General features: G+C 36.4%; 2 protein-coding genes across 5 annotated transcripts in view; one reads left to right on the top strand and one right to left on the bottom strand.

The window, feature by feature from the left end:
* Positions 1-9,490, top strand: part of mys (position-specific antigen beta subunit myospheroid) — a 15,052-nt gene extending 5,562 nt beyond the window's left edge. For 2 of the 4 annotated variants that reach the window (XM_017622752.1, XM_017622750.1), the window contains exons 4-9: positions 2,409-2,493; positions 5,662-5,832; positions 5,903-6,166; positions 6,236-6,987; positions 7,042-7,519; positions 8,048-9,490. In XM_017622752.1, coding sequence (XP_017478241.1) covers positions 2,409-2,493; positions 5,662-5,832; positions 5,903-6,166; positions 6,236-6,987; positions 7,042-7,519; positions 8,048-8,113 — 1,816 coding nt within the window. In that variant the 3' untranslated portion in view covers positions 8,114-9,490. Of the gene's footprint in view, positions 1-2,408; positions 2,494-3,744; positions 3,830-5,661; positions 5,833-5,902; positions 6,167-6,235; positions 6,988-7,041; positions 7,553-7,594; positions 7,933-8,047 lie in introns of those variants that run through there. The other 2 variants (XM_017622753.1, XM_017622751.1) reach the window with 2 other exon arrangements.
* Positions 9,491-9,929: 439 nt separating this feature from the next.
* Upf2 (UPF2 regulator of nonsense mediated mRNA decay) lies at positions 9,930-14,571 on the bottom strand. Its single transcript, XM_017622748.1, is given in 10 exon segments — positions 9,930-10,412; positions 10,475-11,065; positions 11,196-11,342; positions 11,407-11,563; positions 11,621-11,795; positions 11,798-12,163; positions 12,166-12,243; positions 12,246-12,604; positions 12,664-13,333; positions 13,390-14,571. Coding segments are annotated over 10 exon segments (3,576 nt in total). The 5' UTR covers positions 14,309-14,571; the 3' UTR covers positions 9,930-10,298.
* Between the last annotated feature and the right edge of the window lie 304 nt (positions 14,572-14,875).

Here is a 14,875-nt window from a genome sequence, read left to right as displayed (position 1 = left end):
ACGAGCCAAAACAATTCATCTACCTATTGAGTACCGCAAACACTGCAAAACTAAAAAGACGTACCTAACAAAAGAAAGAGGTAGTTAACAAGGAGTATAAATACGAGCAACCAACAAAAATTATGCAGAACGAAAAATGACACTGAAGATGGCACAACGCCGAAACCGGTTTGTCTCCAAACCAAATTTGACAAGGGATGACGGAAATTCGTTCCATAATACATCGTTCTCATAGACCTTCGAGCTCATGTCGAAGAATGCTGGAAATGCTATTTGTGCTAATTATGATACAAAATTTTTAGGTTCCTTACAATAAAAATGAATTGTTTCAACCAGATTAGCCCTTTTCACGAAAGCAATTTAAGTGCAATTTTTTTTGTTTGAATTTAATACCTATGAAAACTGACAGAAAGAAAAAAAATCATTTTATACAAAAATTGCTGGTCACAACAGCGGTAAATCTTTTAATTTATCACTTTTACCAGGAATTGATGTCAATATGTTGCCGCAGATTTGGAGTGTTGCTAGTGGTACGAAAAAAATGTCCATACTTAAGGGTTAAGAATATTTTTCTGTCAGCTTAAAAGTATTTAAAAATGTTTGGGGTATTCACACCTGCATGTTTATCTGTAACACAGTTTACAAAAACAAAATACCAACGAAATACCCTAAAGAATATTAATTTGTAACCAGATTAGCTCATAGAAATCATAAGATATCGGAAAAATATTTCCATTAAATTGTAGAAAAAAAACATATATTGTCAAAACGCGGCGTGAAAATTAAGCACTTGGCTCGATCTCACGAATATTATTATTTTTTATTTACACAAGGTGATAGCGGCAGCACAAAAAAACAAAACACTACACTAACAAATCATACGGACGATGACAATCAGAAGACCAAAAACTTACAAAAACCACATCATTTTGACAATCGGCGCAATCGGCCTTGAAATCAGCTGCTCCGGCAACACCACCTAGTAGGAATTCGCGTTGGGTCAGACTTAAATTTTTTTATAGATATTTGGTTTGTTCGATAATCATTGCTAATTATCACAGATTATCAGTTTTTGGCGTTTTGTGTACGCGGAAGACCTGCAAAGTAGGGAAGTGACAGTTGATTTTGCGGGGAAGTTGCTAATTTTTGTTGAACAATTTATCGTTCGCGTGCTGTTTTGGAAATTTTTGTATTTGAGAGTTAATTGTTCGTTAATCTCCTGTGAGTAACAGCAGGAGATCTATTCGAACAGACCAATCATGTATGTATTTATTAAGAGACTTCAGCATTTTTCGACCGTTGTTTTTGCTTAATATTTTAATCAAACTTGACAAGGGATCAGAAAATGTGTTTCAATACAGTACAATATTTTAACCCCTTAAGGGCCGAATTCACAGCGCTTAGTTAAACCATTGTTAACTTAACCATGTTAAACACATAGTTAAACTCTTATCAGGGATTAACTACGCACCGTGAATTTGCCCTTAAATCCTTAAAAGTTATAGTTAGAGCGCTATAATTTTCTATAGAACGATGGAACTTATGCCGGACTTCCACTTTCCACTTTACGTTACTAAAATTTTAATGACAAAGTTGAGCTTTAAAACCCCGTATTATTAAGTTAATTAAAATATCCATTAAGGTCCCATCTATATGGTATTTTCTAAAGGTCACACTGTTTTTATTCATTTAGACATTGACCTAGTGGAACTCGGCATATTACGTAGTACATGATCGTTCTCTACATACATATGTACATACATACAGTTGTATACGAATTTACGCAGAAAAATATTTAACTGTCGTTTATTTATTTATTTAAATCATAATTATTAAATATTTATTCTTTCTGACACAAAATGTATCTTATCCTAATTACTATTCTAGATTATTAATTTTCTCTTAATATTAGTAACAACAGTTCACCAAAGTTATATTCTGACTAATACACTTTCTTTCTTTTTTTTACAATGATTTTCTTGTTCACATTTTTATTGTTATTTGCCGTTAAAATTCGTTTGCCGTTCATTGCAAATTGGTTTCGTATTTGAAAAATGCATTTGTTTTTTTTTGTTACGTTCACCACAAAACATAAACCAATAAACAAATAAAAAATGGATTAAAATAAAATTGCTGCAAAATAAACAAAAAATAAAATCAACATCATTAAAATAAAATAATAATATTAAAAATAACTAACCCAACAACTCTAAAAACAAAAATATTTGCTGCTACTACTACTACTACAACAACAACTCAAAACCCGTTAATAATGCGCTGTAACCACCATATCAACAACAAACAATAAATAAAAAATCAACTACCTCCCAACACATCAAACCACTATTAAACAACAAATACAACTCTATAATCCAACTCTAATAATCCAATGCAAACAACAACAACAGACTTGAAAGACCCTGCGATGGCTGTGAGGCACCATACGGTTACCGCAACCATATGCCTCTGAGTACAAATACCTCAACGTTCACTGTAAGAATGAATGCTTTGGAGATATTTCGTATTTTTCCTGCTTATTTTAGATTTAATGCTTTTCTGCACTGCTTGCTTGTTTTTAATGCATCTGCTTGTGTTTTTCGTATGATTCTTAAATATACACGCACTTATGTTTTCTATTTACTTACATATGCATGTATGTATGTACGTTTTTCANAAAAAGTTGCCCAAAATTGGACTTTCCGAATGGACCACCTAAGACGCAGCCGCGGTCAACATTTAAATGAAATTATCTTCAAAAAGTAAATGTCATGGACCAATCTAACGTTTCAAATAAAGAACCGATGAGATTTTGCAAATTTTATGCGTTTTTTTTAAAAAAAAAGGTATCAAGCTCTTAAAAAATCACCCGTTATGTATATCATATCTTCTGTAGCACTTGTGTTTGGTGGTTAGCTCTCCGTTTGGTTTTGGTGTGTGCTATTGAATATTTAGATATTGTGCTTCCCTTGCTTGTATGTCTTTTGCATCTTCAGCTGTTTTGTTATGCAAGAAAAATGTATGGTTTATTTGGGGTTTTTTAGTTATTACTATTTATTATATCTTCCAACATTTGCACAATACATACATATTTTGGTCAGATAGCGTGTACATCGATTTATACATAAGCGTTTGGTATGGGCACGATCAGTCGCAAATGCCGTTGGCCAACTATGCGATTTGTGTAGGTGGTGGGTGCCAAAATTTGCTCCAAAGCGATAAAAGCGCAATCAATTTATAAAGTAATAAAGTGATTTTTTTTTGCACGTGCTTTCTGTAGTCAACAGCGAATGTTAGGCAAATTTTGGCACTCACTAGCTCTATCTCTTTATATTTGTGCATTAATATGTATTTGTAACTGCACTTTCCCTTTCCCTATCCACTTAAGATCGTATGTATGTACGTGTTATTCTTATTTGTTTAGTATTCTCATACGTTTGTACAAAATTCTGTAACCTACATCTATACTTTCACTATACTAAGTATACACATATGTACATACATATTGGCATATTTAAGTCATATTTAGGAAACAAAAAATTGTACTACAAAATATTGGCATTGATCATGATATATTATGTGTTATTCTTTCTTTATATCTCTTTCTACGTATCTCTCTGTATTTCGATCACATTTGAATGTCTCGTAAAAAAAAAAATTATTGGAACATATATATTTTTTAATATGCTCGTGAATACATAAATAAATAAATAACACTATCGATATGTGCTCAAATGACATACATAGCTTGGAACATCCATGTCCGAATTGTACTGCACCATTCGGCTATCGTAATGTTATGGCTTTAAACACGGATACATATCGATTTTCTGTAAGTTGTTGTCGTAAGTCGTATGTTATGTTAATAACAAGAATTTAAAGTATTTTTTACAAAAGCTGATTGACAAAATCATGTAATTTATTTCTTGAGTACTCTGGTTAGTTTGCTCTCAGATACTAGTTTTACCCGTCTATACCATACATCGTACACAGCCGTGGAAATTCCCACGACAGTCGGGTCTACGTTAATGGAAAGAGGCAGATTCATATTTGGCCAAGGACTGCTATTCCAGTCGCCAAAAACTCTAAAGTTTTTTCTATTTAAATAAGAGATTTTTTTTTGCAGTTAGACTTCTTTTGAAAGCCTTTTTGGAAAGGGCATTCCAAAAAGTGGTTTGATTTCGAATTTTTCCTTAATATGCAAAGACCAAAAATGGATTTGGAATTTTGATTGTCAAAATTTTACGGATCTTATGAATGAGGATTCGCTCGCTTTCTTTAATAAATCATTCAATAAATCTCAAAAAAATCTGAGTCCATTGGTTGAAAAGAAAAAAGGAGAAAAACATTTACCAAAAATTATAAATGAAATTTGTAAATTTATTTACCAAGTTGCATAGGTATGGAAAGTAAAAATAATTTTTGTCAGTCAGCTGCTTTTATTAAAAATGTTACCCAATTGTCTGTTAATTATAAGAAAAGTTTGCATACTAAATAATCGGTAATGGGTAAATTTACTAATAATTGCATGCATGGAAATGGTTTGGCGAGTAGATAGTGGCATGTGCTATATATATATGTATATTCCTTGCATATGACTATATCTTTTATCCCGCTAAACTCAAAGCTTCTGCTAGCATAATACTGTTATTCTATAAAAAAATGGCACACTCTTGATAATTATATTAAAGAAAACAAAAAAAAAATTTAACTCTAACATAGTTTGAAATGCGGTGCTTAATAGGTTGCATATTCGCATAATATTTATCAGTATGTTTACTTTATCCGGCACTGCTGTAACCTAAATAACAATTTTAGATTAGAAAATGTGCTTACCGTGACATCATGGCAGCGCTTATCTCCATGCCGATAAAAAATTTTAAGGGGCAAAATCGAAACTAAATAAATAAATTTAGTATTTATAAAAATGCTTTCGACGAATTTTATTTGACACAAACCTAAATAAAAGGTGCAATCCCGTATTCCTCGGACTCGGACTAGTAAAACTGTCAAAAAATAAAAATTCGCTCAGAGCGAGAGAGTAACATTGAAAAGTACGGGATCGCTTTCTAGTAAAAAATGGTAACTTCTGTCAACTTCAACATAACCTCCAAATTTTGGTTGTAAATTTTTGCTTATTTTGTATGTAAACACACTCAGCTCACGCATTTAAATAACCAAAAATACTTTCAAATTCATTAGAATCCACTTAAACAAGTAATTAAATACTTTTCAACATGAATTAGCAGAGTGCACTTTTCTTTTGTTTACAATTTGGTTGCCAAACACACTACAGCTGATCGTTTGACACTTTTACCAGAATTTACCAGCAAAAAATTCTCGGACTAAAACTGGTAACTTCTGACAGAGAGAGAACCGAATTTACTCTCTTTTTTGTCCTCTCAATAGTCAGAGAACCGAGTACGGGATCGATTTCCAGTAACATCTGACGGATTCTGACTAGTCCGGACTCGTACGGGATCGCAACTAAAATATAATAAAATGCAAAATTAGATTAACAAATTTATTAATTTGCTAGCTTAACCAAACACCATTCCCAAGAGTGTGCCATTTAAGCTAATACTTTTCGATTAAATAAAAAAAAACATATTGTTTCAAGTTCACTAATGTTTCGCCCTATTCAATCAAAATTGCCGCATTTAGTCCGAAGTGAGTGACGCTGCTGTGTCTGGCAACTTGGATGCTCCCGAAGGTGGCTTTGATGCCATCATGCAAGCGATGGTTTGTCGTCAGCAGATCGGCTGGCGTGAGAAAGCGCGTCGTCTACTTGTCTTCTCAACAGATGCTGGCTTCCATTATGCTGGTGATGGCAAGGTAGATAAATGAAAAATAAATCACAGTTGAATTAGTTTTAATAAATGTTTCCTTATATTTCCATTGCCAGCTTGGCGGTGTGATTACCCCCAACGATGGTGAATGTCACTTAAGCGCCGATGGTCTTTACACTCACTCGGTTATACAAGATTATCCCAGCATTTCACAAATCAATCACAAGGTGAAACAAAATTCGATTAACGTTATCTTCGCTGTCACCGCCAATCAGCACTCCGTGTATGAAAAGCTTTCGCAACACATTGAGGGTTCTTCTAGCGCGGTGCTGTCAGAGGATTCATCGAACGTGGTCGATCTGGTACGCTCTGAGTACAGCGTAAGTATTGGGCGGGCATAAAGTATTTTAGCATTTTTTCTTTTAGTAGCAACAGCTCCTTTTTTGCAGAAAATCTCCTCATCCATTGAAATGAAGGACAACGCCACTAGTCACGTGAAGGTGACCTATCATTCGGCGTGTCTAAATAGTGGCTCCGAGATACCTACCGCCAAATGCGATGGTCTCAAAGTTGGCGACGTTGTTAACTTCACGGCACAAATCTTGGTCACTTCTTGCCCAACAGATCCACGCGAATGGAATCAAGTCATTCAAATCTATCCAGTTGGTATTAATGAAAGCTTGATAATCGATTTGCAAATGCTCTGCTCGTGTCCATGCGAACGTCCCGGCGCCATAGGCTATGAGGCGCATTCATCCAAATGTAACAATCATGGTACGTTAATGTGTGGCATCTGCGAGTGTGATGACATGCATTTCGGTCACAATTGCGAGTGTTCTACGAGCGATGTGCACACAGGTAAAGATAATGATTTGGGCTGTCGTCCGGATAATACGACACAAGTGGACTGTACCAATCGCGGCACTTGTTTGTGCGGTGTATGCGAGTGTGAGAAACGTCAAAATCCAGAGGAAATTATTTCGGGCAAGTTCTGTGAGTGTGATAACTTTTCTTGCGAACGTCATAAGAACTTGCTTTGCTCTGGACCCGATCATGGCACTTGCGAATGCAATCACTGTGTATGCAAGCCAGGCTGGACGGGTTCTGCGTGTGATTGCCGCGCCTCGAATGATACCTGCATTCCGCCAAATGGTGGTGAAATCTGCTCCGGACATGGCGAATGCGAATGCGGTGTGTGCAAGTAAGTACATGCGCGGTGTTTATATAAAGTTATATTTATTAAATTTCGTTGCAGATGTAAATCTACCGACGAGGGCCGATATTCTGGCAAATACTGCGAGAAATGTCCCACTTGTGCAGGACGCTGCCACGAGCTGAAGGATTGTGTGCAATGTCAGATGTACAAGACTGGCCCACTGAAAGACGAGAACGACTGTGCCGTTAATTGCACTGATACTTTTGTGCCCATAGGCGAGGAGAAAATCGTAATTGATGAAGAGAAAGATGAACAGCTTTGTATATTCTATGATGAAGATGACTGCAAATTTACATTTAAATATAGTGAAGTGAACGACAAAATCGAAGTGCACGCACAGCAAGAGCGCGAATGCCCGCCCAAGGTGTTCATGTTGGGCATTGTATTGGGCGTCATAGCCGCTATCGTCTTGGTGGGTCTGGCCATATTGCTTTTGTGGAAATTACTAACAACCATACACGATCGCCGTGAGTTTGCACGCTTCGAGAAGGAGCGCATGAACGCCAAGTGGGATACGGTAAGTTTGAGAAAGGGAATTACACAAAATATCGTAAAATTTTTGGCGTAAAAGGTATATGGGTTTAGATCAGAGTTTTGAATGCGTATATGAGGAAAATGCAGAGACCGCATATCACAATAATATATTTTTGGTGGAATTGTCAGATTCATCGGTTTTTGTGGTGTCACGGCACTGAAATACAACGAACCAGATTTAAAGTAGCCGAACCCTTGCTTAATACAAAAGCAAAAAGTGACTCAGATCTGCATTAGTCTCCTTTGCAGAAATTAGATAAGATAAAAGCTTTAATGCAAAATCTGGTTCAACAGCTAGCTGCGCGCTTTCATTCTCGGTCTTCTCCAACCTTTGTCCGAGGCTAATAACGTACCCGTTCGGAGTTTTTTTTAAATTCCCGGAAAGCTGTATAAATCTCATTTTGCTTTTATTTTTGTTTTTGTCTTAAATTTTGATTTAGGTACCCCGCACATTACGCGCCTAATCATAGTAGAGAAATCGTTATGATATTAATTTTTTATATCTTTTCAGGGTGAGAATCCAATCTACAAACAAGCCACCTCGACTTTCAAGAATCCAATGTACGCTGGCAAGTAAAGTACTTTAATGGCTTTTGCAGCAGAGCCGGGGAAGGAGCTGTAAACTAATTAATACATATTTGCTCGGGCAATGTTGCATTGTTTGAGTTACGAATTTCTCTCTAATTGCCATACGTTAAGGAGTTTATGTCAAACGGAGCGTGCATCTAAGTGAAAAGTAAAGAAAAATATTTATTACAGAAAGGAACGCATATGTATATCTTAAGCTCTTTTTGTTTAGTATTTATGCGCACCTAAATGTGTGTATTTAAGTGCACGTAAATGTTGTGTGCTTTAGCATGTGTAGTGAAGGTATTTTCTAAACAGTATACTGCCATTAATATATACATATTCACAAATTTAAATGAAAGAGACTTAACAACAAATAATGAATGTGCCTTGGAAATAGACATACTTATGCACCTACAGTGAAATTTTTTGAAAAAAAAAACAAGTTTTATACTCTACAATTTACCTATTCCGATGGCATATATCAAATACAGTAAGCAAAACACATGCATACAAATTATAAACTTTGAAAGCCACATATGCAAGCATTGCCTGTTTGCAACAAACAGAATTCGCACACATAAACGAAAATCCATGAAATTGTTAACGAAACACAAAACGAGTTAATGTTTCATAATACATTTTGTAACGATGATATTGCCTAAAATTATTACTACGAGCGTGCCTACTAAACATGTTTTTACTTAAAGTGAAAAGATTTACAAATTTCTAAAGTAATTTTATACATACATGTAATTTATTATCAGAAAAGTCCATAGAAAAAATCAAGAAGAATTCTTCATCATACCGACAATTCAGAACAAATGAGAAAATGAATGTACTTTCAAAAAAAAAAAAAAAATAGTCGTTTGCTGACTTATTTTTTCCAAAAAGATTAATATTAACTTAGTTCATAAGTATATTATATATGTATGTACGTTGAATTACATACCGCTACAGGTGAGTCGGTAGTTGCCCCAATTACGCCAAATTGACACTTCGTAAAATAAAAAAAAACATATGAACCAAAATTGCAATAAGTCCAAATGAGTAGAGAATTTTTTACAAAAATTTACTAAATCGTTAAAAATGCATAATGTTTCGCTACCATTGAAAATTTCGCTCCTTAGTTCAAGAGGTAACGGACTCTTTTTTTTGTTAATTTTGCGAAGCCTCGCAACTAGGAAAATTATAATAGTCAAGAGCCTTGAAAATTCATTTTGTAATTTCGCTTGTATTTAACTTTAAGCTGATGAACAGTTTTAATGTATTATTTTCTTTTTACTGTTCTGACGACATAATTATGTATTTATATTCAACTTTTACTATTAATTTTGTACTGATCAATACAAGTAACATTAACCACAAGCGGTACCAAGCTTAATAAGTAAAATCGTAGTTGATACACTTTTTTGCTATTTAATATGTACGTATTAGAAAAATGTAAGATCGACAGTTTTTTTGTTTAGTGTGTTTTTATTTTGATATTAATAAATTCTAATTAAGTTAAAAAAGTGAAATTTCAAATTTTGTGGGTAAAGGAATTCCTTAAGGTACTGAAAACCTTATGCTGCTGCTCGCTTAGATGTCACCATCAAGGTTCTGAAATGGATGTACATCAAGATAGTACGACCAAGAGTGAGTTATGGGGCAGTGGCTTGGGTATCGAGAACCGCCCTAGCCACAGCAAGACAGTCTCTCACCACAGTACATCACATGGGCACATTGCTGAACATCATCCAGTTTCGGGGAATGTTGCTGAAGGTTGAAGTAACGGTTTCGTAATGATTCAAAGTTTTAAGAAATAAACAAAAAAATATCAGTTATTTTTTGTCCCTGTAGAAATTCAAATGACCTTTTGTTCTAATTATTATAGTTTATTCAGTAAATTTTACTGCATTACATTTTTAACGAATCCAAAAATAACTTATTTCCTTTTTCAGTTGTTACTTTAAATGTACTCCTTTTAATTATCATCTTCAATGGTGATGACCCCACGCAAACCATACAGACACATACATATTACTTCTTCAACTTCAACTTGCACATAGCTTCGTCATTTTCACTCACAACTTAACAACTTTTTGTGCGAGCCAACTGCAAATGCATGGGTTTGCGATGTCAGTGTGCGGCCAGTATTTTAACCCTGCATATATCGGAACGAAAGATATCCATTTGAGTGCCCCAATACGCGTTTAATTGAAAATCAAATCTGCATCTGGTGCACCCTTTTGATGTCGGAATTTTGGCTTGCTCGGGCGTTGATAATGGTTCTGCGACAAGCTGCGTTGTGATTGCATCAAAGATTCCTATTTTCAAAAGAAAATCGGAATAATTCTATATTTATCACACTTTTTTTACACACGCATACCTGATAGTCCTCTTCTTCTATACGTTCGGTTATGTTTAGCGTTAAACGCTTTACCTTTTCCTTCTCTTCTCGTGTCTTCTCTTCCTGCAGCTTCAGGTTAATGGCCAATTGCGAATCGGATGGGGCCACAAATTGTTTAAATTGTTGTTTGCCTCCCTTTCCACCACGTACCATCAGCACAAATGGCACTGCACCGCCAGCAGCATTGGCAGTGGTACTTTTTGCTGCCTCTTTTTCACTACACGACTGATTGCCACTCGGAGTAGTAATTTGCTCATAGGATTTCTTACTCGTTCTAGCCATCATTGGTACCGGTATGTCTTTCGTATTTGGTTTAACAGTTTCTTTGATGCGCTCCTGATAACTGTCTGCTGCCATTTTTTCAAACATTTGTTCGAACTCCATATCCTCTTTCGATTTTTCTGGCACACGACTTTCACAATCTTCGAGCATGAATTCATTTTCAGTCCAGTCAGTTGTGTTGGCCAGCTCATTGGCATTGTTGGCATCCTCGGTATTGGGATCATCATCTCCTCCAACGTCGGGTGCACGGGCGCGTGGTTCACGTTCAGAAGAGGAATCGTCACTGAGCTGTAGGGGAATGTTTAAATCAAAGGTTATTAGTATTTATTTTATGTATTCTATATTTCGCCTCGATCGCCAAGGATAAATGCTTGTGCAAACTAAATTTTAGTACACATAAAAAGGGGCTGCTACTCACCATATCATCAAATTCACTGTCTTCGCGTATAGGTTCGAGACTGCTCTCACCTTCAGTTTGCAATTGCATGCCTTCTTTTAATTGCGGATATAATTCTTCCTTTAGTTTCTCAATCGCTTCCTTGGCTTGTTCGAGACTTTTATACAGCTGTGAATGAAATTCTTATTCAATACCAAATTTTAGTTCCAGAAATACAATTAACAAAAAATACCTTCAATTTCGGTCGTACATTAGCCAAGCAATCGCGATACATATGATCCACCAGTATAGGGAAAAGATCCGAAGTATTTTCCACTTTACTAAACACCGGATGTGATTTTTTATACCAATAATAGTGTTGAAAAAACACCTAGAGAAGTAGATCAAGTCTGCAAATTTAAAATATTACAAAACAATTTTCATAATTTTCGAACGATCATTTATACTTCTTGCGACTCATTGAACTAGTAAAATACTGTCCACACGTATCCAACAAAACACAATTCAATTTCAAACGAAACAAACTGTCTGGCGGATCTAATTCTGAGTATACACCGTCTTCCGTTGACACGCCCAGTGAGATTATCGAGTAAAGTGTATTCAAAATATTGGTCGACTCACTAACTTGTAGTTGTACGGTTCACCGAGATACTTGGCCATTGCTATGCGGCGTTGTGCTAATTTTGGCGAGTGTATTTCCAAACCAGCGCGTATATCCTCGAAAACATTATCAATAACCATGGTTACAGCCCGCTCTTGGTATGAGCTCAAACCTGACACCAAATCAGCAAGACAGCGTATGAGCGGAAAACGTAGCAAATATGCCTTGGACAGACACTTTATGGCATAGCTGCTCACTGTTGGATCCTCCCAATTGATACGTCTCATCATTTTTATACAACGATCTACATTTTGTTTGCATAACTCTTCGAAAATCAGATGACGTATGTACTCATGTATTACCGGACGTACCACAGCATCTTGTTTATGGTGTCTGGGGGTTTGACCAGATAATAAACACTTTCTACTTGCGCGGCATGGCGTGAATCCAAAGCGGTAGCGGTTTTTAGCGCATCATTTGATCGAGGAAGACATTCGTAAGCAAGCGGGAGTCACGACAGTTGTAGAGATATACGCCTGCGACTTCAATAAATGCGCAAGCCATTTCAATTTGATGATGCTGGAAGTCACGTAGCAACATCTTTAAACAACTGAGCGCGTCAAACTTTTTGCAGAGACCAAATTTAACCATCTCGCCAATGAAGCGTACAATTTTGATTTTCGATTCAATATTAAGCTGATTCTTTTTGCGTATGTGCCATTTAAATTCTTTTCGCAGCATTTCCGACAAGTCGGTGGCAACGTCCGTATTGCAAAGATTGACAATAGCGACAAAACGTGATAGGAACGGCAGCAAATCTAAGCGTGTTCTGAGATAAAAAAAAGATTTCTTTTAATTTTTAATTCTATATAAATAAACTTGAGTTACCTCTGCACTGTGAAAATTGATTTCGTGAGTTTTTTACGGTTATTTTTTGTATTGAAATTCAGCAGGAACTCAATTGCTGCCGAGTCAATAAGTTCTTTATTGACACAATTATTTAAATTGTTCAAAAATTGATCGAAATGTTGCTTGCTGTGGGACACCTGCCCTGCACCCATGCGCCCAGCTTCCATTAGGGCGTTTGCGATTTTGTCTGGTAACGGTGCTGGCGTCGCCGACTCTTCACTACCTGGTTCGGCTGCGATCTCCGCGTCTTTGTCATTCGGCGGATCTGATGCTGTTGAGGGAGGGTCATCTATATCCATCTCCACATCAATATCCGCATCAAGTGCTTCCTCCGTCATCTCCGTGGGCTCTTCATTTTGATCCAAATCGATTTTTGGAGCAGAAAAATTCGGAAGATATTGCCGTAAATCTGGCAGGTCTGTGTAAAAACTTTTGGTTTCATCATCGCCCCATGGATCTAGTTCTCCCATTGTGGCAACTTCGAGCATATTTTCGATAACCGTACCCGGATTGCAATTTTCTGATTCTGTTGCAAGCTCCGGTAAAGGTTCATCGAGTAGATCGGAGAGCGTTTGTGCTGACGACAGTAGTTTGTCGAAATTTGCTTGCATTAGCTCGCATTTTTCTTTTTTATCATTCGAGATTTCACCTGAAATGGGGTAAATGTTGAAAATTACAATCCTTAATTAAATGCATGTGGCTTACCTTTTGATTCCATAGTTCGCCGTATGCTCTTGGTCATATTTAACAGCTCCTGCTGTTCGGAAAGCAAGTGCTTACATAAATTTTTGAAATAATCCTTTAATAAACCACGCAAATTTTGCTGTCTGTCGGGCGCTAGGAAATCGGACTTAGGAATCACCACTCCACCATACTTTTCTGCCAAATTTTGCATCTTGCGTGGCACGAGCCCAGCATACTCCTCGCCGCAATGTCGACAGAAAGACAATATGATTGAGAAGTTACTATGATCTTCTTTATCCTGCGAGATCACATTGATGAGCACGGATCCAAGTAATTGCAGCCCCTGTTTACCACTGATCACTCCCGAGCTAACAAGCTCAGCAAATAAGCGCAAGTCCACACGTAATTTACTTGGATTTGAGATCTTTTCACCTGGTTTCAAAGAAAGAATTTTCTGCCATGCTTCAAGAAATTGCGTGTCGAAGTCAGCGTAAGTTTGGTGTAAGCGGGAACAGAGTGTTACCACCGCCGGTACATCGGTCATTTTTAACTTTGCCTCCGAAAGTGCCGCACAAATTTCTGAGATGTATTTACTCAAATTTAGGGCGCACATGTCTTTCAGCAATGCATCCAATTGAGCAGCGGTGAACTGCTTCAACTTCTTGACAAATGCCGTGTTGCGCTTCAAGCTGGAATCTAGTTTGGCAAAGAAACCATCACCAGGATGTTCACAGTTAAGATTTTCAACGCGCAGTTGCGCTTTAGCTTTAATTTTTGATTGTAATTCATTTATAAAGTTATTAAGTTCCTCGCGTTCTTGGCGCTCCTCTTCATTCGCGGCCACCGAGTCGACGTCAGCTTCTGGCTCCGCTTGTAGCGGCTCCTCCGAATCTTTATTGGATTTGCCCTCATTGCCATTAGATGAACTTTCAATCACCATTGTTTTGCTGCTTTCAGCTTCTATTTTAATCTTATTTGTTATATGTATTTATATTTTTCAATAGTTTTTAACTTTTCACCGTGGTTTTGGTGTGTTTTTCTATTCTGGCAAACAGATTTGACAGTTGTAGACGCAAACAGCCGGAGACACCGTCATGGTAAAAGTTTTGTTTGGGAGGGTTTTTATTATTAAGGGGCCTCAAAAACATCGCAAATGGAAATAATGCATAATAATATGACTTACTCGGTTTTTCGGTTTTAGGTATTTAATTTCTTTGTATGAGAAAAGCTATATTACCGGCGCCATGTAAAAACATTATTTTTCTCCCTTAACTTTTCATTTGGGGGCCGATTTTTGTAATTGTTATTCCATTCCAAAGGTATAAAAAATAATATACGTTTTTGAAAACTGCACTCTGTATTCAAAGGTAAATGTCCTTTAAATGGATCTTCTACGTCGTATGTAAACTAGTAGCCTTATACATAAAAAATAAAGTACGTTTAAATAGCTTTATAAATTGACGTGTTCATACATTTTCAATTTATAAACCTTTTATAAAGCTACTTT

Source organism: Rhagoletis zephyria, unplaced genomic scaffold (genome assembly GCF_001687245.7).
Source record: "Rhagoletis zephyria isolate East Lansing unplaced genomic scaffold, Rhagoletis_zephyria_1.1 Rzeph_scaffold_02917, whole genome shotgun sequence".
Classification (NCBI taxonomy): domain Eukaryota; kingdom Metazoa; phylum Arthropoda; class Insecta; order Diptera; family Tephritidae; genus Rhagoletis; species Rhagoletis zephyria.
This window is presented reverse-complemented; position numbering and strand designations above follow the sequence as displayed.